This window comes from Phoca vitulina, unplaced genomic scaffold (genome assembly GCF_004348235.1).
Source record: "Phoca vitulina isolate PV1807 unplaced genomic scaffold, GSC_HSeal_1.0 scaffold3, whole genome shotgun sequence".
NCBI lineage: Eukaryota > Metazoa > Chordata > Mammalia > Carnivora > Phocidae > Phoca > Phoca vitulina.
In genome coordinates, this window is record NW_022589706.1 from 27,339,755 (window position 1) to 27,364,372 (window position 24,618).

The window sequence follows — 24,618 nt, forward strand, 5'->3', positions numbered from 1 at the left end:
GGGAGGTGATGAATTGCACCTTGGCTCTTAAAGGCTTCTACTTGGAAGTGACACGTGTAACTTCCGCTAACATTTTAATGGCCAAAGAAATCATATGGCTACACCCAACTTCAAGGAAGTTGAGAGATGCAATTCTGTCATGTGCCCAAAAGGAGAAGAACTGGAATAGTCTGCACTAAGCAGGCTTTATAGTCTCATGAATTAACAAAATATCTGAATAAATGAAATCCAAATTATGCTTTTAGTATTTAGAGCACAGAATGCAGCATTTTTTGGTGTATGTATGTCTGTTCAATCATAGAATTATGCTAATGAGAATTGCAAAGAGTATTTTTTATTAATTGGAAATGAAATGCTTTTGAAGACTCCATAATTAGACATACTATTTTGACCAAGTGGATTTCATTCTTTTCTAATTATATGTTCATTCAATAAACATTTATTTTTTTCATTCTATAAACATTTAAATGTGTTAAATGTGGTGTGTATAAGGCACTATGTTAGATCCTGTGAGAATAAAAAGATGAATGGGAAGTTTACAATCCCAAATAAAATAGCTATAATTGAGTTCTCCTCTTTAAAACAACATTAACAGAATCTTTCACTATGATAGAACCTGATCATGTATACACTTTGCTCCAACCACTGTTTTTGGGTTAGGGATTTTTTTGGTGACAAATTAAACTAGCTTAAGCAAAAAGAGTGTGTTGTTAGAAGAAGGATATAGCTTTATGTCACAGAGTCCAAGAGCAGGGAATACAGCTCGGTCTCAGAGGCAACTGACATCAATAACAGAAAATTAGGAGCCAGAGAGGTACCTGGGTGGCTCAGTTGGTTAAGCGTCTGCCTTCAGCTCAGGTCATGATCCCAGGGTCCTGGGTCTCCCCTTCCCCTCTGCCTCCCCCTGTGCTGTCTCTCACTTTTTCTCTCTCTCAAATAAATAAATAAAATCTTTAGAAAAAAAAAAAAAAAAGGAGCTGGAACTGCTTTCCTTCACATCTCTATGATACCTTGCTAGTGTCTCTCTGGGAGACACTTCATTCCTCTTTTTCTCTGTTAACTGATTCTCTATATTTTGCTTTTAAATGGGTGTTTTAACCTAAGAATTCACACACTTGAAGGAATCCTACTAGAGCCTTTAGCAAGTCCAGTGCCACGTCTTGGTTAGTTCTTCAGTTAACCACAATCAGAGTTTGGAAATAATGGTGTTGCCCCTAAAGTATAACAAGGTAGGGTATTCGGCAACTTTGTAATAGAGAAGGAGGCAGTTCTAATAGTTTGGGATTAAAAAAAGCTGTGATGCCATTGAAAGTTCTACGACACAGTTAACATCAGCTTGCACATTCTATTGGGGCACGCTGGTTAGGGTAATGGGGTAAGAAGGTAGAGTTGGAGCACTTGTAGCAACACTGTCCCTTACCTGAACCACTGGTAAATGCCATCCCCTTTGTAATCCTTTCCTCCATCCCTCCTCCCTCCCCCAAGGTACAGGTTACTGAATTGTCTAACTCTTATAAGTCACCTGCTTTTGATGCTCATGTGCAGGGCTCCCTGGCTTCTCCCCACGGCTGATGCGGAAAAAGGGGAGCATTCGATATACTGCCTTGCTCTGCTCTTTTCTACAATTGGTCTAGACAGTCTGTCTAAACATCTTACACTTTAACATGCTATTGCCACATCTCTCCTCCAACTTCAACCTATTTTTTTATTCTCAGTAAATTTCCATTCTTTTTCTGCAAGTGTGTACACTTAGCTTCTCTTAGGAAATTTCCTTGCATCCTTTACCTAGCCAATATCTCCTTTCTCTCTGGTTGCAAATACCCATAGCTTCATCTCAGCAGATGGCTGAAGGAATGGACTAAAGGGAGGTAGTATATGTTACCTGGAAGACGGGCTCCCCAGAAAAGGAATAACAACAGAGAGAGGTGAGTAAAAGCTGTGTATTTGATTTGTCAAGGATATATATTAATCTAAAAGAGCAGACAGGGAGGAGTTTGGGTACAAATTGTAGAACACCTGGAACGTCATTCTAAGGCGTTCTTTTACTCTTCTTGCTATGCAAATGGACGGGTCTTTCTAGGTTCAGCTAGACAGAAAACTACGATAGGCTTGTTTACTTAGAAGGCTATCAGGCAGGAACCACAGCTTGCCAGCAAGGCAGCATCAGATGTTCCTCATCAGTGGTTGTGATCCTCACAGCAGTCCGTGTAAGCAGTTCCTGTAGCCATCTGGGAGTCCTTGCTCCAAGTGAAAGCTCAGCTGAAGGAGAGAAAGCTCACACAAGGTGGATGCAGGAGCTGTCTTGGTTTAAAAAATCTCGTGTTTCACAAGAGACAATATGCCATACAACTCCATAGACTTAGCTTCCAGGGACCCCATAAGGGATATGACAATTACGAGAGCCATCACACTCAGGGAAGTCAAAGCTATGGCTTCCTATGAGATATTTAGAGTTTATTTATAGTTCCTCTGAGTCCAGATGCGAATTTACTAATCATTTTTACTATAAGCAATGTTTCCTAGTAACACAGTTGGCATACCTACTTTTATCAGATCGCCAGGGAACAGGGCTAAGAGAGTTAACTGAAGGTTAAATGCAGAAGGGAAAGAGATTTAACTTCACTCACACTTGTATTATCTGTAGTGTCTTCCATAGCCCTTTTCATTTGGGAAGTATTCAATAATATTCATTTTGCTTCCTTTGATGTAGTGTGTTTTAACTCTTTATGAGAGGAAAGTGTGACATAGGAAGAGAGGTTGAGAGCAAAGTAAGGCTGGAAAGATAGCAAGAACTCCTAGATTATTAGAAACACTGGTTTCCATACTAAAGATCTTGGCTTTTATTGAGCTTGTAGGTGATTGAAAACAAAAGTTTTAAGTAAAAGTAATATGGTCATGAATTGGACTTTGGGAGGTTACTTTGTCTATAATGTGGAGAGTGGATGAGAGGAGATTTAGACTGAGGCTGGTTGGTTCACTTTTACTTAATATTTGCCTCTGTTTGGGGAGATATTTCTCTGATAAGCAGAAAGAAGGAATACCCAATTCTCCTGCTCCACAGGAGTTTAGAATTGCTGGACAGATTTGGCATGGTGCTTTGGAGGGGCCTGACCAATTTGTCCTAAATTTGTCACGTTCCCCCTTCCACCCTGGGGATGGGGAGTTGGGGAGGACTTCTCTGACCTGCCTCCTAACAACATTTAATTAACACTAAGAAATAATTCTAGCCTCCACTGGTCTCCACTGATTGCCATTTGACTCACTGACATAACTCATTTTACTTTTTGCTGGAGTCAAATTATAGGATGAATTGGTGGCTTTTTTTTTTTTTTTTAAGGTCTAGGTAGGGAATTTCTTTATAATGGTTAACTTGTATTGATTAACTGTTTCTAATTACAAGCAGCTGAGAAACAGTGGTTCACATTTTTCTCTGTTGTTTACATTGCCCTTTACTACCCTTAACTTACCCCGCTTTCGCTGTTCCAGCTAATACACAATTTATACAATCTGATTGGTTCTGCAGCAGAATCAACTTGATCTGTGATTGGCTGATTATGTGTATCGAGAACCCAGCTAATTTTGCTTGATTATATTTGTATCCAGAGAGTACTGACTGATTCCTTTATTCCCCTCCATCACCATAAAGCTACATAGAAGATAGAAACACTGGATTTGGTTCAGGTCAGTAAAAGACAAACTGATGGTTATCCAGATTATTACTTTTTATGGCACATAAGACAGTTGGGTGTCACAGCACATGCCAACCATAAAGGATCAAGCAGGACTTTGTGGTTTGCCATTATCTTTATGGTATTAACAGTCTTGATCCTTGCGCCACAGCAAATACATACCAAAATTCACAAAATCTAAGAGTGGGTGGCAAGGAAATCTATCTATCTTTCTTTCTTTCTTTCTTCCTTCCTTCCTTCCTTTCTTTTTTTTTTACTTGTCATCAAGTTAAAGGGCTTTTTTAAAAAAATGTTTTATTTATGTATTTGAGAGAGAGAGGTAGCAAGAGAAAGCACAAGCAGGGAGGAGAGGGAGAAGCAGGCTCCCTGCGACCAGGGAGCCCAATGCGGGGCTCAATCCCAGACCCTGGGATCATGACCCGAGCCAAAGGCAGACGCTTCATAGACTGAGCCACACAGGCACCCCAAGTTAAAGGGCTTTTTTAGAAAGTAAATCTTTTGTTATAATTATGCTGTGGTCTTCATAGTATCAACTGTGATAACTTTTATAGATGAGTTCAGGGATAAAAAGTCCATATATTAATTTAACTGATTTTTTAAATGTTGCTTGCTTTACTTCCAGATATTAGTACCACTAAGCAGTTGAGGGATGAAAACGTACTTTTGATATATATTAATTTGGCTCAGCACTTTGCCCTATAAGAATTAGTGACAGAAATTGGGAAGGAGTCAAGTGGGGAGAAATCTGGGAGGCTCTTGTACTTCAGGAATAAAGGCCATTTTGGCATTTAATTGCAATTATGATGAACTTAGTATTTTGTTATATTAGGAGTGATGTATTCTTTAAGGACTGTCTTTTGTTTTTTGTTTTTCTCTTTTAGTGCCTTATTTGCTTTTATTTTGGTCAGATCTTATTGGTAAAGAATTTAAGTCTGCTTTACTACTCCTTGATATCTAACCTTGTACAAATCAACTGTACTCTGAATCTGCTTCCCAATTCGGACAATGGAGGTAAATGCATACTCTACCTTCTCACAAGGTAGTTACGAGTTCCAAATGAGAATATTTTACAAGCAAGAAGCGATGTGTTACACTTGAACGTATATGGTCTTTAGAGTCAGTCCTGGCTTCACATTGAACCCTGCTACTCAGCAGGTACCTGTAACCTCACTTGACTTCAGTGTCCTCATATGTAAGGGGAGAGAGGAATGACCCCTGTTTGCCAGAGTGTGTGAGACAACTAAAGACCCATTCAATGTAGAGACTTCATGTATTATCATGCACATTTATGCACTTAGGAAATAGTAGCTGCTATTAGTATTCAAATCCTTATAATTTGCAGGTGCTATTTACTTAATCCCATTTAACTGAAAAGAAAACTGAAGACCTAAGAGGTGATTTGCCCAAATCATACAGCTAGCTGGTGAGTGGCTTAGTTACTGACTCAAGCCTTCTGCTATATCACTTAGGCTACCACTGATAAGTAATAATGTGGGAAAATAACAGCAGAAGCACCCTCAACTGGCTTCCTCTAAATTGATTCATAGTTTTAACCTAATGCACTCTCTTCTCTCTGTAAATTGTACTTACTGATCCCCAGGGCCAACTAAATACTCATGGCTAAATAGGATGCCCTATGGTGGGGCACAACTCTGTGCTTACCTAATGAGCTGGGTACTCACCAAAAGTTGTTTGTGTTTATTTACAAACCCGTTTTTAACAGGTATGCTTCTTCTAATAATTATGAAACATTTTAGGCATGTTAATTAATGAGTATAAAGAAAAGAAAAGTCATTCTTTGAAAATTAAGTTGATTGCTCTGGGACATCTCAATATAGAAGAGTTCTTAACAAATTTGCTCTCAAATTTGATGAAGGCTGGATAACTGTAAAAGACTGGGTGGGGGTGGGTTTAGGGGTGTGTGTGTGTGTGTTGGAGATCATCAAAGTCTAAAGCAGTGCCTGTTCATGGGCCAGCTAACTGGTTTTAGACTATTAGTAGTTCTCAAGGAAGTGAGCTCACACTGAAATGTAAATTAGCCACATCACTAAGCACACTGTTTAGTTCAGCTGACTTTTTTTTCATGCTAACACTTTCTCCTTGAAAGAAGTGCATTAATTTACATTCTGGCACAAGCTTTTTATCTCATGGTGGACAGACCAGTGATCTAATTGCTCCCATATTCATATTATTTTTGAAGTCCTTTTAAGTTCTCTCTCCGTTAATAGAAACCATAAATGGAAGTCATGGATGTTGGGTCATTGTGGGCCTGCCTTCTACAAGAAAGAGGACCCCAACTCACTGGGGGGGCCCCCATCAAATGTATGGCATTAATCCAATATGAAAAGATTTGTGAATGAATGTATATGTATGTGTTTCAGTTAAAATCTTTTAAGGTTATGTGAATATAATTTTTACAATTACTGGCTTTTCCATTTAATGGACCAACTAGGTTTCATCTGATAAGGGACTTTTATAGAGGTCCAGCTAGACTGAAACAGGTATGCGTTGATCTTCCATCCTCTGCATGCCTCTGTATATCTTTACCATGCTATATTGCAATTTTTAAACTGAGTGTCAGTTCCTGTAAGTGTCTCAAAAGCCATAGTTCACCTTCATGGAGTTTCCAGTCTAGGGAAGAAGGCAGACATTTAAATAAATAATTTCAATGAGATTATTGAGTAAATCTGAGAGAGTAGTTTGGGATGCTGTCTGATTATGTGGCAAGGAGACGTGATTGAGTTTAAAGGTTAAAATTTACCTCACTCATTTTTTTCACCTTGATCTTATGTCACAGGGCTTTTAGGGTACACAAATAAAATTCCTATATTAGATAGCTTTTATCATGAAACAACTTCAATTTTCAGTGTATATCAGAGTTCTCAACTGCTGAGCTTTTGATCTACCGTGTAGTTTACAAAGCTAGATATCTTAGTATGTTACAACTGAATTTAAATTCAGTATTTATTTTAAATGTTAATTTATGGATTAAATCAGAAATATTTCCTGATTATTTTTAACAAAGTGAAAGATTTAACATTGTGCTAGAATCCTTATTTTGTATTTCAGATTGTATTCTCAGGGTTTTTTTTTTATTACAAAAGAAATTTTAATGCCTTGTGTTGTGGAAAGAATGGAAAGATAACCATAGTTAACAGCCCAGAGTCCATCTAAATTTCTGATTTCTTAAATGGATTGATATTTAACTATAAGGTAGGTAAGACACCAGACTCCTATTCCTCTATTTGGTTGTCAGATACTTAATTAAAACCAAATTTATTTAAAGCTACACTCAACCCTCCTGAAACTGTAGCTTTCTTACTTCCTTCTTTATGTTGATGTTACCATTCTTCCAATCACCCAGGTTTGAAAATGCTGTCATTTTTGCTTCCTGTCCATTTGCCACAGACATTCTATAAGTTCTGTCTCTATAATATCTTTAATGCCCATCTCCCTTTCAGATCTTGTTGCCTCTAGCTAAGGTTAAACTATATCTCTTATCTTGAAGATTTTTTTTTAAGATTTTATTTATTTATCTGACAGCACAAGCGTGTGTAGGGAGAGGGAGAAGCAGACTGAGCAGGGAGCCCAACGTGGGGCTGGATCCAGGACCCCGGGATCATGACCTGAGCCGAAGGCAGATGCTTAACCAACTGAGCCACCCAGTCACCCACCTTGAAGAGTTTTCTAACTGGCTTCCCTACTGATGGTCTCTTCCCTCACAAATCTATTACTCACTGTTGCCAATTTTTTAAAATATGTAGATATATATTTTATTTGTCAAGAGTAAATGCCAAATTTTTTTGAAGCATACCTCTAAATTGACTCAAGAACCTCATCCTCTCCCAGATAAAGGACACACTTCCTCCTTGATAGTTCAGTAATAGTTTCATTCAAAACCTCTTCTGTTAGATTTTAAGATCTTTCAAATCAAGGTCTGTGTCATTCATTTATTCTTTGATTTAAATGTAATAAATATTTGAATGCCATGCACTATATGAGTTGTTAGGGATATAATGGTCCCTGCCCTGATCGATTTTATTGTCTGTTTTCTCACCTTTAAGTTCTTTTTGCATACAGCACAACATTGTGTTCAATTTACATAAACAGGATTTTTCTTCACATTTATAACATTTGCTTTTTATGGAGTTGGAGAGAGGTACAGAATATCTGATGTATTCCTGAAATTAAAGTTTAATTTTCACATCTTTTCTGACCTGTGTAAATAATTAACTGTTTTCTGCCATCATTTTTAAATGTTAGTGGAATTTAAGTGTTAGTGGAATTATATTAGTTTTCTAATGTTTAAGCCAAATTCTGATAAAAGACCCATTTTTACTAAGTTTTGAAAGTACCCCAGAACATCAAACTTTAAAGGATTCTTTGAAATCACGTGTTGTAACTCCTTCTCATAGTTGAAGGAAAACTTAATTCCTGAAGTGTTTTATGCGATCTATAGTACACATTTAAAACTACAAGAGTAGATTCATTATAATTGATTACTCCATAAAACAAATAATGTTGTCTTAAAAATGCTATGTGAAGAGAGGTTTGTAAAATAATGATTACCCATATAACCCGGTTCCTCAGTAGCCTTGATTTTTATTGTTGAGTGAAGCTGTGCTTTTAAAGGTCGCACTTTATTTAAAGTTGAAGTGAGCTTGTCTGCAGTCTGTCTTCATAACATTTCACTGTTGCTGTTACAGTACTGAACAGAGTCATCTTATAAATTTACAAACTAACATTTGAGCAGATTTGCAGCAGAAATTGCATGTGGACTCCTTAATTACATTTTGAAAAATGTATTCAGAATTGGAATTTTCCTATTTTAAATAGTTTGAGCTGTATCTCAAGTTTAAGTAAAGCCAACTTATTACAATAAAAGAGAGGTACAGAATATAATTTCATAATAGGTTTGAAGAAAATGTTGGTCAGTCTGAAAAGACATCTGCTATTTAGCCATTAGATTTCAAAGTGACAAAAATTTTATGCCTAAAGAATGAAATAGAAAAAGGAAATTCGTAGAGTAACATACTGTGATTGTCCTCTTAAGTTGAAAAAATACTGAAAATGGCTTGTCATCAGAAGTAAATGTTTTCTAATATTTTTTAAAGTAGAATATTTATTTTACAATTTCAAAAATGTCTGTTTTTTATTATTGCTCTTATAATTGTTAGATATATTCATTCATTAGAGAAATATTTATTGAGCACCTACTGTCTGCCAGGTACCATGCTAAGTACTAAGGTTACAGTGATTAACGAAAGTCTACTGTACTAAGGATAAAGACAATAAATAAGGGAATAAACATCTAGTATGCCAGGCAATGATAAGTGCTATGAAAAGAACTTAAAGAGTTGGGGGATAGAGAACAGGGGGGATCTAATTTATATGGAGTAGTCCATGCAGACCTTTTTAATAATTTAACAATATAATGACTTTTAATATATATATTGATCTTGTAAAAATAATTACCGTAAGGAGTACTTCTCATCAGAGCTGGATAAATTTTTGAGCAAAACAATTTTATATTGTTTGGCAAAAGTTGATGAGACAGAAGAAAAACTGTTATTTAAATATATGCTGAGGGGCGCCTGAGTAGCTCAGTCAGTTAAGCAACCGACTCTTGATTTCTGCTCAGGTCATGATCTCAGGGTCCTGGGATCCGCGATGGGCTCTGTGCTCAGTGTGGGTCTGCTTGTCCCTCTCCCTCTGCTCCTCCCCATGCTCGCTCTCTCATAAATAAAATCTTTTAAAAAAATAAATGCTGAATTCCATGCCATGAAAGTATTAATTCTTAAGCCTACTACATATTTTTCATAAAGTATGGCCCAAGAATTGAGTTAAAGCTGGGGAATAATTTCTGTAAAGCTCTTTCTAACATGGGGTCTATAACAAGCTGCTGTTTCTATCAAGCTGCTGTTATCTATTATCAATAGATAATTTTTGAACTTTTCTTGTCAGAATGAAGATTTTTCTTCATTTTCAAAGTACCCATGCTTAGACAAGCTTAACCTTAGGCAAAACTATTAAATAGAGATCTAGCTGTAAGTGATTTTGAGAAAATTCTATCTTTGAAGACTATTTTCTAACTTCACTTGCCTAAATTCTCTCCATTTGTCAGCACTTCCCTTATTCAATTTGACATTTAAAATCTTTGTAGCCATATTAGTCTTTTATTTTTTAACTCTTTTATTTAAATATTCTATTTTATTATAACTTATTTTATCCTCTAAGTTCTAATTTGTTTTTTCTTTGATTATATTTGCTAGAAGGTAAGAGAATACACTGGCAAATTTTCTAAGAGCTGGATCTTTATTAATTCTGTCATTTTCTTAATTCTTTAGTTTCTCCTCTGATCTTTATTATTTCTTTTTTTTTTTTTTTTTTTAAAGATTTTATTTATTTATTTGAGACAGAGAGAATGAGAGAGAGAGAGCACATGAGAGGGGAGAGGGTCAGAGGGAGAAGCAGGCTCCTTGCTGAGCAGGGAGCCCGATGTGGGACTCGATCCAGGGACTCCAGGATCATGACCTGAGCCGAAGGCAGTCGCTTAACCAACTGAGCCACCCAGGCGCCCCTGATCTTTATTATTTCATGACTCTTTTTAGAGGGCTGATTTGATTTTCATCTTGAGTAGACTGCTTAATGTATGCCTTTCCTTTTAAAAAATCAATGCAGTTAGAAAGTTATAAATCTTACAACAGAAGCAGCCTCCCTCCTCCTATGACTATCTGAGCCATCCACGGCACTCAGGTGCCATTCCTTCCCTTTTATCAAAGTCTTCACTGTTTTTTGCTTCAGTGCTTCTCCCTATAGTCATCAATCTCCTCTTCTGCAGGATCGTTCTCATCATTCTAATATGTTCCATGTTTTAAAAAATCAACAGGGGCGCCTGGGTGGCTCAGTCGTTAAGCGTCTGCCTTCGGCTCAGGTCATGATCTCAGGGTCCTGGGATCGAGCCCTGCATCGGGCTCCCTGCTCAGCGGGAGGCCTGCTTCTCCCTCTCCTACTCCCCCTGCTTGTGTTCCCTCTCTCGCTGTGTCTCTCTCTGTCAAATAAATAAATAAAATATTAAAAAAAAAAAAATCAACAAATAAGCAAGTAAGCAAATCTATTGCCTTGATCCCTCACCTCTTCCAGCTATAATCCCATTCTGCAGCCTCACTGTTCAGATTTCCTGAACAAGTTGTCTATACATGTCCTCTCCTATTCCTCTCATACTCCATTAACTCTTAAACCCACCACAGTCTGGCTTGGTCACCTTCCCTTTACTGAAACAGCTCCTATCTGATTTGGCAGAATCTTTTTGTTGACAATTCCAGGGGACATTTTTCTTTGCATGGGGTACCCAACCTCCTATTTGACGTTGTGGCCATGACTTTGGCCATGAAACACCTTTATCCTCTGACTTGCCTGACACCAGACCCTGAGGATTTTCCTCTACTTCATTGGTTATTCCTTACCAGTCTCCTTTCGTGGCTTTTCCACCATTAGACTTCTTTTAGAGTTTTTTGGAGCTTGGATCTGAGTTCCAGGAACATTTATCCAACTATCTGACACCTCCACTTAGATGTCTCAAAGGTACCTGTAACTTAACATAATGAGAAATGAACACCAATTCAAAAAAATATAACTAATGAGGAAGTGTGATAAAATGACTGGGTACAAGATAAATGTATTCAATACTGTCATTATAATAGAAATAACCATGTGAGGGGCACCTGGGTGGCTCACTCGTTAAGTGTCTGCCTTCGGCTCAGGTCATGATCCCAGGGCCCTGGGATGGAGCCCCGCATCGGGCTCCCTGCTCAGTGGGAAGCCTGCTTCTCCCTCTCCCACTCCCCCTGCTTGTGTTCCCTCTCTCGCTGTGTCTCTCTCTGTCAAATAAATAAAATCTTAAAAAAAAAAAAAAAAAAAAAGAACCATGTGGAAATGAAACTAGAGAAGAATTACTGCATTTACTACAGTGACAAAAAAAGAAAGTAAAAGAACATGATAAAAAAAATTTAGTAAGAAAAGCATAGAACCTATAGTCAAAAGATTTTAAAATCTTATTCCTGAGCATGAGATCTGAACAAACTAAATAACATATATGCTTAGATGTGAAGCCTTAATATCATAAAATGCCAATCATCTCAATTAATATGCAGATTTCATGCAATTCCAATTAGAATCTCAGTGGGGTCAGGGCTTTTTGTTGAGAGGATTGGGTAATATTACTTTAAAGTATATACAAGGGTAAATATCTAAAATTAGCTTTAAAAATGATTTTATTTTATTTTTTTAAGGTTTATTTATTTATTTTAGGTGGGGAGGGGCAGAGCGAGAGAAAGAATTCCCAAGCTGACTCCCTGCTGAGTGCAGAGCAGACTCAGGACTCATCAATCCCACGACCCTGAGATCATGACCTGAGCCAAAATCAAGAATCAGATGCTTAACTGACTGAGTCACCCAGGCTCCCTAGCTTTAAAAATTATTTTAAAAGGATATATATGGAGGGATGCCTGGGTGGCTCAGTTGGTTTAGCATCTGCTTTCAGCTCAGGTCATGATCCCAAGGTCCTGGGATTGAGTCCCTCATTGAGCTCCTTGCTCAGCAGGGAGCCTGCTTGTTTTCTCTCTCTCTCTCACACAAATAAAATCTTTTTTTAAAAAAGGGTATATGTGGAAGTAGGAACTTTAACAAACATTAAACTTTATCTAATAGACTAAATAAAACACTGTACTATTGGCATAAAAATAGACAAATAGTAGAACAGAAGTAGCACCCCGAAATTTCTCTCTCTATATATGAGATGCTAATTAATACCAAAAGTAATACCTCAATTCAGTGGAAAAAGGGTGGTTTACATTAAAACTATATTGATAATAGAGGGCTCATATTAGAAATAAAAAGGGCTCCAACAAATCAAAAAGATAGAGATAATAGGAAAAAAAAAATGAGAACTAAGCAAAGACCCTTTCACAAAGAGGATATCCAAATGCCCAGTAAACATGAAAAGTTACCCAACGACATTAATAACCAGAGAAATGTAAAGTAAAATCAAACGGGATTCCACTCTGCATCTATCAGCATGACTAAAATGAAAGACTGACAATACCAGTGTTGGCTGCGTGTGGAGTAACTGGAGTTCTCATATGGTTGTAGGAGTATAAATCAGTAATAACAGTCAAAATTGAACATATGCATACCTTATAATCTAGCAGTTTTGCTTCTGTATATATATATACGCAATAGGAATGCGTATACATGTGCATCCTATAACACAGACAAGAATGTTCATAGCAGGGCGCCTGGGTGGCTCAGTTGGTTAAGCGACTGCCTTCGGCTCAGGTCATGATCCTGGAGTCCCTGGATCGAGTCCCGCATCGGGCTCCCTGCTCGGCAGGGAGTCTGCTTCTCCCTCTGACCCTCCCCCCTCTCATGCACTCTCTCTCATTCTCTCTCTCTCAAAAAAATAAATAAAATCTTTAAAAAAAAAAAAAAAGAATGTTCATAGCAGCATTACTTGGCAAAAGTCTAAAACTAGAAACAACTAAAATGTCTGAGCAATAGAATGTATTTTGATGGTTGTATATTTATACAGTGGAATACTATATAGCCATAAAAACCAACTATCAGCTGCTACAGACAACAACACAGATGAATTTCAAAACACTGGTGAGATAAGAATCCTTTATGTCAAATTGAATGAAGACGATGACAAGATCCTTATGAGTTACCACAGGGGCATCTCTCCATGGCATGGGTCTGTACCATGCACTGCAAGATGTTTGTCATTTCTGGCCTCTGTCCACTCAATGCCTGTGGCACTCTCTAGTCATCCAACAACTACAAATTCACCCCCCACCCCCCGTGACTTCCAGAAGCCTTTTTGGGGTGCAGGAGTGGAGGCTCTACCCATGTTGAGAATCACAAGGCTAGAGGAATTGGAGGAGCCTCTCTCTGGGCAGTAATGCCTATGCTAACCTCAAAGGATGAGTAAGATCTTAAAACCAGAGACTTTGGGACACAAGCGGCATATAAAAGAGGGAGCAACATAATGTAGACTCTATCTCACCTGAAGAAGCAGTGTGTCCTTGTTGGATAATAGAAATAAAGTTGGATAGATAGAGCGGAGTTAGAATTGTTGATATGAAGGAGTGTGACAGAGGTGAGCAGACAGGGAAAGTGTCATTTTACTCTTGAATGCATCCTGCATACTACTGCCAAATTAATTTTCTAAAACATTGCCCTGTTCAACGGTCCACTTAATATTGCCTGTGAGTCTTGACACCTTTGCTTTATGCTTAAGGCATTTTATCTCATCATATTCATTCCGGTTTATGTCTTATTACTCCTTAAAATTAATTAGGTATGTCTGGCTGGCTGATCAAACTGCTATTTTTACCCCCTCTTTCTTTGTCAATATGCTCACTTCATGCTTTTATTAATATCTTTCTTCCTTTATAAAATATCCTCATTCTTTCTATACAACTTACTATTCCCAGAGACCTTCTCCCTAATGAAACTGGCACATACCACTCCACACCGTCCCGATATCTATTTCCTCTTTCTTAGAGTATTTATGGTTTGTTCTGCCATATTGACCACAACATTGTAGATGGCTTTTCATGCCTTTCGTTCTTATTTCTCTGAATAATTTTTATTCTTCTGAAGAGCTGTGTAAGGTTAAGATCTATGCCTCCCAATATTTTTATAAGCCTCCAATGGAGCCTTGTTTTGGCCAGTTGATAATAGGCATTGTCTTTCAAGTGAAATAGCATTAGATATTGAGCACCCTGAAAGCTTAAATTCTGTATGTGTAGGTCACAGTATATTAATATTGCAGCATTATATTGTGTCTTACATTTAAATTGCCAAGTACTTTTTGTTTCAGTAACTCGATTTAATTCTTTTTGAAGGTAGGAACCAAGATGTTATGTAACTGTGTCCCCCACAATGCCTAGCAGGGTGTCTTGCTCACAGTAACTACTCAGTATTTTAAATTTTGATTGATTTTTTTAATTTGCTTTATCAATTTGCCTTAACTGTAACCATGCTCAGACCATTGTTTTGTTTTGCTAACAACAGAGGGCACCATTAGGATACTTGTACACCCAAGAAATAATCCTGTCCCACTCCTTGGTAGCTTTCTTGAGCCACACTTTCCTCCTTCTAAATGATGTCATACAAATTCGGAAATTATACTAAATCAAAGCAGCCCAATCCTAACTATAGAGCAATATTGGCTTCCAGTTATTTCTTTGAAAAAAGAGTAAGTACTGTCATATTTTGATCCTTTGTAGTTTTCAGACTTTTTCTTTCTCCCTCTTCCTAATCTTTGCCCAAATGAAATCTTACCCCAGATCTTACTGTATTAATTAAATACATTCCTTTCCCGAAGGAAGAAGATAGACATGGAAAGCAACAAACTGGAGCCCCACCTTTGTCTCCCTTCCCCTCCTCCTGCCCTCTAAAGAGCACAGCTTGAAAGTCACTGTAACTCATCTAATTAAAACACACTTTTTAAAAAACGATTATTTTGTGGTATCTCATTTGGGAATTTAGTATAAAACTAGAAACATTTTCGTTTTACAGTGATTTTTATGTACAAAGGAAAATGTTCTGGAATAAATTCCTTGTTTCAGCAATGAAAGAGTTAATACACTAAGCAGCAGAGACTGAGATATTGCAAGGGATAGTGCTTTCTGTTTCTGTCATTTGTGGTTTAAGAAAAGAGGGTGGTGTTCTGCATTTGAAAGGACTTTAATGAATGCTGTCAGTGTTTGTGAGAGCTAATGGTCAGTATGGGAAAAGAGAGGGGGGAAAGTGGTCTAGCTGCTTCAGGATAGGTGGATGAGAGTTTGCTCTGATTGAACGGAATGTTCCACCGTGTTTCATCGCTATTCATTCTCCTTTGTTCTTTATAATCTGCTATATTGGTATAAAAGTTAATGTAGATATATATGTGAACGTGATTTATTTCCTTTCAATCTGTTTATTGTGTACAGCAGGGCATAGACTTCTCTTGTCTTGGTTGGATGCACAAATCTGTGTGCAGTGCTTTTTGCCCGTTGCCTAGACGATCACTTGGTTTCTCTGAGGATGTCTGGTTCTCGTAAAGAGTTTGATGTGAAGCAGATTTTGAAAATCAGATGGAGGTGGTTTAGCCATCAAGCATCATCTAATTCTACAGTTGACAGCCAGCAGGGAGAATTTTGGAATCGAGGACAGACTGGAGCAAACGGTGGGAGAAAGTTTTTAAATCCATGTAGCCTACAATTGCCTTTGGCTTCAATTGGTTACCGAAGGTCCAGCCAACTGGATTTTCAGAATTCACCTTCTTGGCCAATGGCATCCACCTCTGAAGTCCCTGCATTTGAGTTTACAGCAGAAGATTGTGGCGGTGCACATTGGCTGGATAGACCAGAAGTGGATGATGGCACTAGTGAAGAAGAAAATGAATCTGATTCCAGTTCATGCAGGTTGATTATTTTCTTACTGTTAGAAAGGGGGTGTGGGGGTATATTCTCTATAGTGTTAATAATTTAGTAGTAGTATTTATCTATGATATATACCTCTACTTACATACACATACATAACATCTGGGTATGCATATATGGTACTTTTGCTAGGGTTTGCTGAAATGTTCTCAATTTTAATTCTGTAAAATTATAAAGACTACAAGTTGCATTCATTTTGAAATATCTTATGTTCCATATATAGATATGGCTCTGCCTTGAAAATAATATATAGTAGCAATTTTATGCATCATTGCCTTGCAGTTTGCTTCATTCATTTACCTTCTATAGTCATAGCAAAACTATAGAAGACCTGACATTTTACTTTGCAACAGATTATGGAGTCATTTTTAAATCTTAATGAAAATGAAGAGTTTTACAAGGAGATGTACATTGTAGTTGTCAGTAATTTTTTTTACACCATTGTAGTTACAATAATATTTTTCTTATGGTTATTTCTCTTTGTCCTGTCTATGTTGCTGCCCTCCAGACTAATACAGGAAATACAGTAGCATGTCTCTTTCTGAGATGACAGCTACTAATTCCTGTTACCTTCACTTCACTGAAAATTGGGCTATTTAGGGAAGTGAAGGACATTCCTTCAGGAGAGTAGCAGGGAACACAGAGGGCTAGAAGTGGTCAGCTGCTAAAAGCAGGGAGAGAAGAAGGGAGAGTGAGTTTGAGGAGAGAACATAAAAAAAAAATTGGTTGATGTCTCAATGACTTTATCCATCTTCCCCCTTGGAACCTGGCTTTATCTTTGAAATGAATTTTATCAATCAGTTTAAACTACTATAGCATATTATGTAACAAGTCACAGCATAAAACTCATCTTTCTGGTTCATCTTCATGCAAAAATATTTCTCAGTATTTAAAGGCTATTGTTTGTCTAATTTGACTACTGGATTCTTTTTTTAAAAATTTCTCTGCAGGTTTTGATAACACTTGTAATTTGTATGTTGGTTCTTAATTATAGGCATCATAAGAGATGGAGACAAAATGAATTCATAGATTCAAGTATTTCTTACTTGGGGATATTTATTGCTTTCTCCTTTTCTAACCTTCAGAACATGGAATTCTGAATTGTGGTGTTGGAATAATAAATATAGACCAGTCATCTATAATCATTTGTATAATGAAGAGAGGGGCGTATCTTTACATAGGTAACTAGTGTATTTAATTTAAAAATTTTTAAATTAGTCTGTGACTTGGCATTAAGTGAATAAGAACTCCAAAATCATTTTAATATGGAGATCAGTTGAGTTAGTATGGTTTCATTGCTTTGCATTTTCTTTGGAGACTTGTTGCCATAAAGAGAATAATAATGTATACAGTAAAAGGCTCAGGGTTTATCATTTTTATGGAAAACCAAAAAGTAATCATCTTCCCATTTGAAAATCAATGCAATGTATCAAGACTATTATAACAAAACCAGAAAAACAAAACATTCATTCATTTATCACCATAAGTTATAAAAATCTTAACATGTATCTACTACCTGGAGAGATTATACATATGTGAGTATAAAATTTATATGCAATGTATAAAGTTGTAAAGGTTATAGACACATTGGTTGCTATAATTTACTTCCTTACAACAAAGGTAATATGCATAACTAATGATTATTGAAATCAAGTTAATGTATTCTTTAGTATCCATATTGAAATATCATCTTAGTGGGATATTCATTATGAAAGAAAAAGACTGCCTTTTTTTTTTAAGTGAGAGATTGCTATATGCGTACTTCAAGAATATAAAATTGACACATAGGAGATATAAAAGTAAGAATGATATTTTTTTTAAAAATCTGAATGTAGTTGTTTTTAAAATGCTAATCAAGAAGCTTGAGAAATTAAATAATAAGATGGGAGTAAATAGTTTACATCTGCAGTGATCAAACTATTCCTAAAATATTATTTCAAAAATAAAATGTGCTTTTAAAAAGTCCCTGATTTTTAGATATAAAAACACGTCAAAGCAACTTAATATTCTCAAAGGTTTGAAATTTCTATCCTAATATCTTACTGCAAAAAACAACCATTCTAGATTTAGAAATGTCATTTGTGTGTATACTACTACTCCTCTGTTTTTTCCTAGATTAAATATATCTGATTCTCACATCTTCCTTCAGCTCTGAGTCTTTGATCTTTGTCATAAGGATACATTTATTTGCCTCTAGCTTTTTGATTAAGTGAGCAGTCTCTTTAGGTGGTGGCCCTTCTACAAATCAAAAGCTGTCACTGTTAATGTCAAAAGAAGCTACACTGACATTCATCAAATTTTTGTATATTACTTGGGCACAAGTGTTTTTCTTTTTCTTACATAATATTTACAAAAAATAAAACATAGTAAACATTTGAGTATGTTATGAATTGATATCTTAAAATATTAAAGACATAATGGTAATATACATGATATATGGAGAATTTCTTATTTAAGCATTCATAATAATTACATAGGTAGATCTCAGAACTTAGACTGAAATTTCGAATTATTAGAAAAAAGGGAAAACAGCTGAGTGGTTTTACCTATACAAAATCCTAGCACCCACAGTGGGTCTGCACAATTTCAGGCAGAAGTTAAAGACACCATATGTTGCTTATATGTTTGATTAGTTGCATTCCAACTAGGAGACATGTCAGCTTCAGCCCTTAGACTTCCGCTAATTTCTCCTGCCACACATCTAAGTGATTTAAAAGATTTCATCTTTTGGGGGCACTTGGGTGGCTCAGTCGGTTGAGCATCCAACTCTTGATTTCGGCTCAGGTCATGATCTCAGGGTTGTGAGATTGAACCCCACATCAAGTTCTATGCTGAGCATGAAGTCTGCTTGGGATTCTCTCCTCCCTCTGCCCCTCCCAGCTCGTTTCTCTCTAAATAAATAAAATCTTTAAAAGTTTTCATATTTTAATTTTGATCTTAGGTCTGTAGCCTAGCCAACATTTTCTCCATGGGAATTGTCTAAGTCATTACTTCAGTATTGAAATGCAACCCTTATTTTTTACACTGTGAGGAATTTTAGACCCTAAGTGAGGGTTGCCAGTGTGCAGTAGGTTCCTAAGACCTTAATTCAGGATGAATTCTTATGAAGGCTAGGAGAGTTTCCGTTGTGACCCACCATGTGACCATAGTACAAACTCAGTTTACACTTCACTTGATTTGCCAGCCTTGAAATTATGTAATTTTTAACATATTGAGGGAAATTTCATTATTTCAAGCTTTGTTCGTAAAGTTTAATATTTTATATGTCAGATTTGTATGTCACATTTTTAGTCAATATGTGTAAAATATTGCTGTACTTTACAAATATTCAGAAATAATAATAGCTAATACCAGCTGGGTGCTTAGTACCTGTGGAGCACTGTTTTAAGCATTTTAGTATGAATTCCTTTAGTCTTCACAACAAATTTCTGAGATCAGCCATTGTTCTCATTCTAATTTTATAGATGAGTCAATGAGGAACAGAAAGGCTAAGTAACTTGCTCAAGGTTAGTAAGTGAAATAAAACTGCATTTTAAAAAATAAACTTTATATTTTTACAACTGTTTTAGGTTTATAGGAAAATTGAAGAATAGTATAGTGAATTCCTTTATACCCCACACCCAGTTTCTCTTATTTTTAATATATTAGAATGGTACATGTGTTACTATTAATAAACCAATATTGGTACATTATTATTAACTGAGGTCCATACTTTATTCAGATTTTCTGAATTTCTGCCTAATGACCTTTTTCTGTTGTAGGATCCCATCCAGAACACCATGTTACATTTAGTTATCATGTCTCCTTAGGCTCCTCTGGGCTGGGACAGTTTCTCAGACTTCCCTTGTTTCTGATGACCTTGGCAGTTCAGGGAGTGGGGTCAGATGTTTTGCAGAATGTCTTACTCAGCTGAGATTTATCTGATGTTTTTCTCATGATTAGACTGAGGTTATGAGTTTTGGGGAGGAACACCACAAAGGTAAAGTGCATTTTCATCACATCATATCCAGGATCTGTTCTATCAGCCTGAATTATCGCTGTTGATATTGACTTGATCACTTGGAAGTAGCCGCATTTTGACCCCAAACAATTAAGATGTAGATTTCATGCTCACACGCCAGTCTGTGTGTGACTATTTCAGCTCTCTATGACTTTCATCACCAAGTTCAACTTGGATTAACATAATAGTTAATGATCATTCTCACCACTTTCACCTTCTCTCCTCAGCTAATTTTCTTAGCCTGGTTCTTGAAAATGCTAAGCCTGGCTGGCTTACAGGTATAGTCTCTTAATAGGGCCACAACTCTTTACCCACAGTCCTCTATCTGACTCGTGATGGTTGGTTGCATGTCCCCTGTTTCAACTGCAGATATACGCACTATTCTTTGACTCCCCTTGGAGGCACGGAGGTCCTCCTCCTCTCCCAACAAGGCGTTATCTTCACCTTTTCTCAAGTGCTACCTCCTTTTTCTTGCCCCTCGTTATGTTGTCTCTGCATCTCCTTGTTCGAACCAGTGTATTAATTCTGGTACAGTTTGAAATTAAATCCTCAGCATTTCCACGAATTCTGCTTCCAGAGATGGCAAAGAAGTTCCAACTCTACCATACTTATATCTGGGAAGGATATATTGCATGTCCTCCGTTACACATATATGCCCAAGTCATGGCATAAATTCCTTTGACAAAAGCTATGGAACCTCTTCCCACGAGACACTCTGCGTGCACATGCAGGTGTGCACGTGTGAGTGTTAAGTATTTTATATACCTTTCTAAGTAAGGCATCTCTGTCTGCTGTATCATTCTGCCTTCTTAGCTTTAAGCAACTGAAATTGACGGGCTGATTTTAACAGAATAGTTTATTGGAATCCTGTTAGTTCTCAGAACTGCTGGGAAAGCTGAAGAATCAGCCTAGGACAAAGGATAGGCACTTCAGTTGCACAACTGGCCTTTATAACTCCAGATTTTACACTTGATCTTAGCCAAAAGGCCGAGAAGCGATTATAACTCCAGATTTTAAAGGCAGAAGAACATGCCTTTATGCCACTTCCTGCTTGTATTTCATTTTTTCCATTTAGAACTAGATAGTGAGGTTTTATATTTTTAATATTAGATATATTAGGCATGAAAACAATCACACACACCCCACATACACACCCATGTGCACACAGCCATATAATTTGGTCATTTACCTTTAGGGAGCCTATTAGTAGGGAACAGGCTAAGATGATATAATAAGAAATTCAGAAAGACAGTGGCTCAAATAAAATAGAAGTTTATTTCTCTATCTCCCAACCGATGGGCAGGTAGCTCAGGGCAGATAGGTGGCTCTGCTTCACAGGTTCCCTCAGCGACCCAGATTTCTTCCATACTGTTTCTCCATCCTGTAGGGTATTATCCTTTTTTTATGTTCAAAGCTAGCTTACTCAACTCCCCCTCTGCATTCTAGCCCATGGGAGGGACCAGCAAAAGGGAGGACATTAAGCCAATAACACAAGTTGCATGTATCAGTTCTGCTTACGTTCTATTGTTGAAAACTGAGTCATATGGCCACAACTAGTTGCAAGGAGACTCAGAACTGTCCTCTTTATCTGGGTAGCCATGTGTCCAGCAAAACTCATTACTGTGGTGGAAGGAAAGAATGATTTAGGAGTCATAATCAACAGGTGCAAGAGGTGAAGACAGCTGAACAGAATTCTTCAGATCAAATTTTTTAATTAGTTTTTTTCCACATTATGTAATATTTTTACCATAGAGACATTGGAAAATAGAGATAAATAAAAACAGAAAAATAAAAAATCACTAATTACCCTGCCACCCCAAAATAACAACCATTAACAATTTGGGAGAGTGTCCTTCCAGTATATTTTCTATACATGTATAATAAAAATATGTATTTTTAGAGTGAAAATCTGAACCTTTCTGTAGATACTATTTTGTAAACCACTTTTTTGCCCTAATATAAATATTAAAATTAGGACTCATCGCAAAAGACAGAAGCCCAACTCAAAATGACTTAAGCAAAAACTAGAAATTTTTGGGTTTGTGTAAGTAAATAAAACATCCAAGGATAGAACTTAGCTTTATTCGTGGCTGAATCCAGATACTCCAATAACACCAGAAATCGATTATTCTCCCTGTCTAGATTCTGTTTTCCTCTGTGATGGCATTTCCCGGGCAGGCTCTCAGTGTGGTAGCAAAAGCCACTAGCAGCTATAGATTAACTTTTTATCAGCTTAGCAACCTCAATGGAAAGAGAGTGACTCTTCCAAGAGTGCCAACCAACATCTTGAAACTGGCTCTGATGGCCTTGTTTGAATCATGGGTTCACTCAAACCAATCATAATTGCCAGGAGGTATGATAACTTTTACTAGCCAGGTCCCAGGCCCTTGTTCATTTTTGTCCAGGGGAAGATTCATCTCTGCCCACGCCATGTGGACTGAGGTGGGGAATGTGTGGTTTCCCAAAGGGTAGAAATGGGTCTGTTCCCATAAGAAAGAGTACCAGAGAGGCAAAACCAATGTTCCACTAAAACAGTTTTCCATGTCATTAACTGTTCTCCTGTCTTTTTAGCTGGCTGCATCATCCTCCCATGCGCAGATACACCTTGTGTTAAACCAATGTTCTTTTTCTTTTTGGAATTCAGATTGTTTCCAGTATTTTCCTGTTAGAAACAACCTGCAATAAACCCTCCATGTAGTGCGGTCCATATACCACAGATGATTGTTTCCTTTGGATAAAATCCCAAGGATGTGCGCATTTTTAGGGTGCTTGATTTGTATTCTCAAAGTCATTTCAGGAACATTACTATTATTTTAATTCTCAGCAGCATTGTATGAAAGTGTCTGCTGGCCCTTCCCCTCCATACTGGTTATTATGTAAGAAAATTTGATTCTTACATTTAATTCTCTTCGCTGTAGATACTCTGGCCATGGTACCAGGAAAAACGCCTTTATTTTTTTTTTTTAAGATTTTATTTATTTGACAGAGACACAGCTAGAGAGGGAACCCCAGCAGGGGGAGTGGGAGAGGGAGAAGCAGGCTTCCTGCTGAGCAGGGAGCCTGATGCGGGGCTCGATCCCAGGGCCCTGGGATCATGACCTGAGCCGAAGGCAGATGCTTAACGACTAAGGCACCCAGGTGCCCCGGAAAAATGCCTTTAAATTCCCCAATCAAAAATCGTTGTCTCGAGAAGGGAAGAGGTGAAGGTATTCTTTTTCCTTTCTTGTCATTTCTCCTCATATACCTGACTTGTCCTCCCTTTAGAGGAGACACCCGAATCCTCTTCTCCCTCACCCACTGAATTCCAAGATGCATTTCAGATCTCACCTGCTACTTGTTGCCTTTCCAAACACCAGCTCATATTGCTCTTCCCCTTCTCTGTATTCCAATAGCAATTACTCTCCAATTGGGGATGTACAAAATGATCAGCTGGAGAGATGGTAAAAATAGAGCTTCTATTTCCATTTTGTCTTACGCTTTTTTATTGAAATGTAGTTGGCATGCAATATTAGTTTCAGGTATACAACCGTGATCATTTATATACATTATGAAGTTATCACCACGATAAATCTAGCTACCATCTATCACCGTACGAAGTTGTTACAAGGGGCGCCTGGGTGGCTTAGCCGTTAAGAGTCTGCCTTCGGCTCAGGTCATGATCCCAGGGTCCTGGGATCGAGCCCCACATCGGGCTCCCTGCTCAGCGGGAAGCCTGCTTCTCCCTCTCCCACTCCCCCTGCTTGTGTTTCTTCTCTCGCTGTGTCTCTCTCTGTCAAATAAAAAAAAAAAAAAGTTGTTACGACATTATTGACTATATTCCTTTATCTTATCCTTTAAAGCTCTATTTTTTCTGTGTTTTAGAATATAAATAATAATTGTACAATGGTATCTGTATATCTTTTATAAATTAGTAAATATCCATGTATTTGGGCACATGCTTAAAAGGATACTGGAAAGGATAGGCATAAAAAAGATTTAGAGACTGCTAGCCTATACTAAGCAATTTACATTCTTATTTTACATTTGTGGTTTTGAATATTTGTAGAGGATGCCAAAAGATTCATGATACAGTAATTTTCACTTTTGCAAAAGCATGAATTCTGAATGCCAGAAGCTATGAGGCAGATAGCTGGGAGTAAATCACTTACCGAGGGAGCCAGCCAAACAGACCAATTAGAGTTTCAATGCAGCTTTGTTTTCTCCTCAAATCTACATACAGTGTAATTCTTATGAAGTGATTTTTAAAACTTATTTTGAAAAATCACTCCATGAAGAAAGACCAATGTAAATTCTGATGATGAAAGTGAAGAAATCTAAGTAGTTTTTACTAAAAGGTACTATTGGTCCTGGAACGTATTTTGTACGTGCATATGCGTGTGTGCACATGTGTGAAATCTGAGGAATTGCAAGGGCTAGGCAGTGTTGCTATTTAATTTTTTTT

The 24,618-nt window shown here is 37.2% G+C and overlaps 1 protein-coding gene across 5 annotated transcripts in view; it reads left to right on the forward strand.

Annotated features, from left to right (window-relative positions):
* KLHL5 (kelch like family member 5) overlaps positions 1–24,618 on the forward strand; it is an 84,599-nt gene that overhangs the window by 3,643 nt on the left and 56,338 nt on the right. The window contains exons 1-2 of one of the 5 annotated variants that reach the window (XM_032400204.1): positions 15,681–16,159; positions 17,263–17,358. The exons of 1 other annotated variant lie outside the window; for it this stretch is intronic. In XM_032400204.1, the coding sequence (XP_032256095.1) occupies positions 15,780–16,159; positions 17,263–17,358 (476 nt within the window). In that variant the 5' untranslated portion in view covers positions 15,681–15,779. Of the gene's footprint in view, positions 1–1,017; positions 1,926–15,262; positions 15,476–15,495; positions 16,160–17,262; positions 17,359–24,618 lie in introns of those variants that run through there. 3 more of the 5 variants (XM_032400203.1, XM_032400205.1, XM_032400201.1) reach the window with 3 other exon arrangements.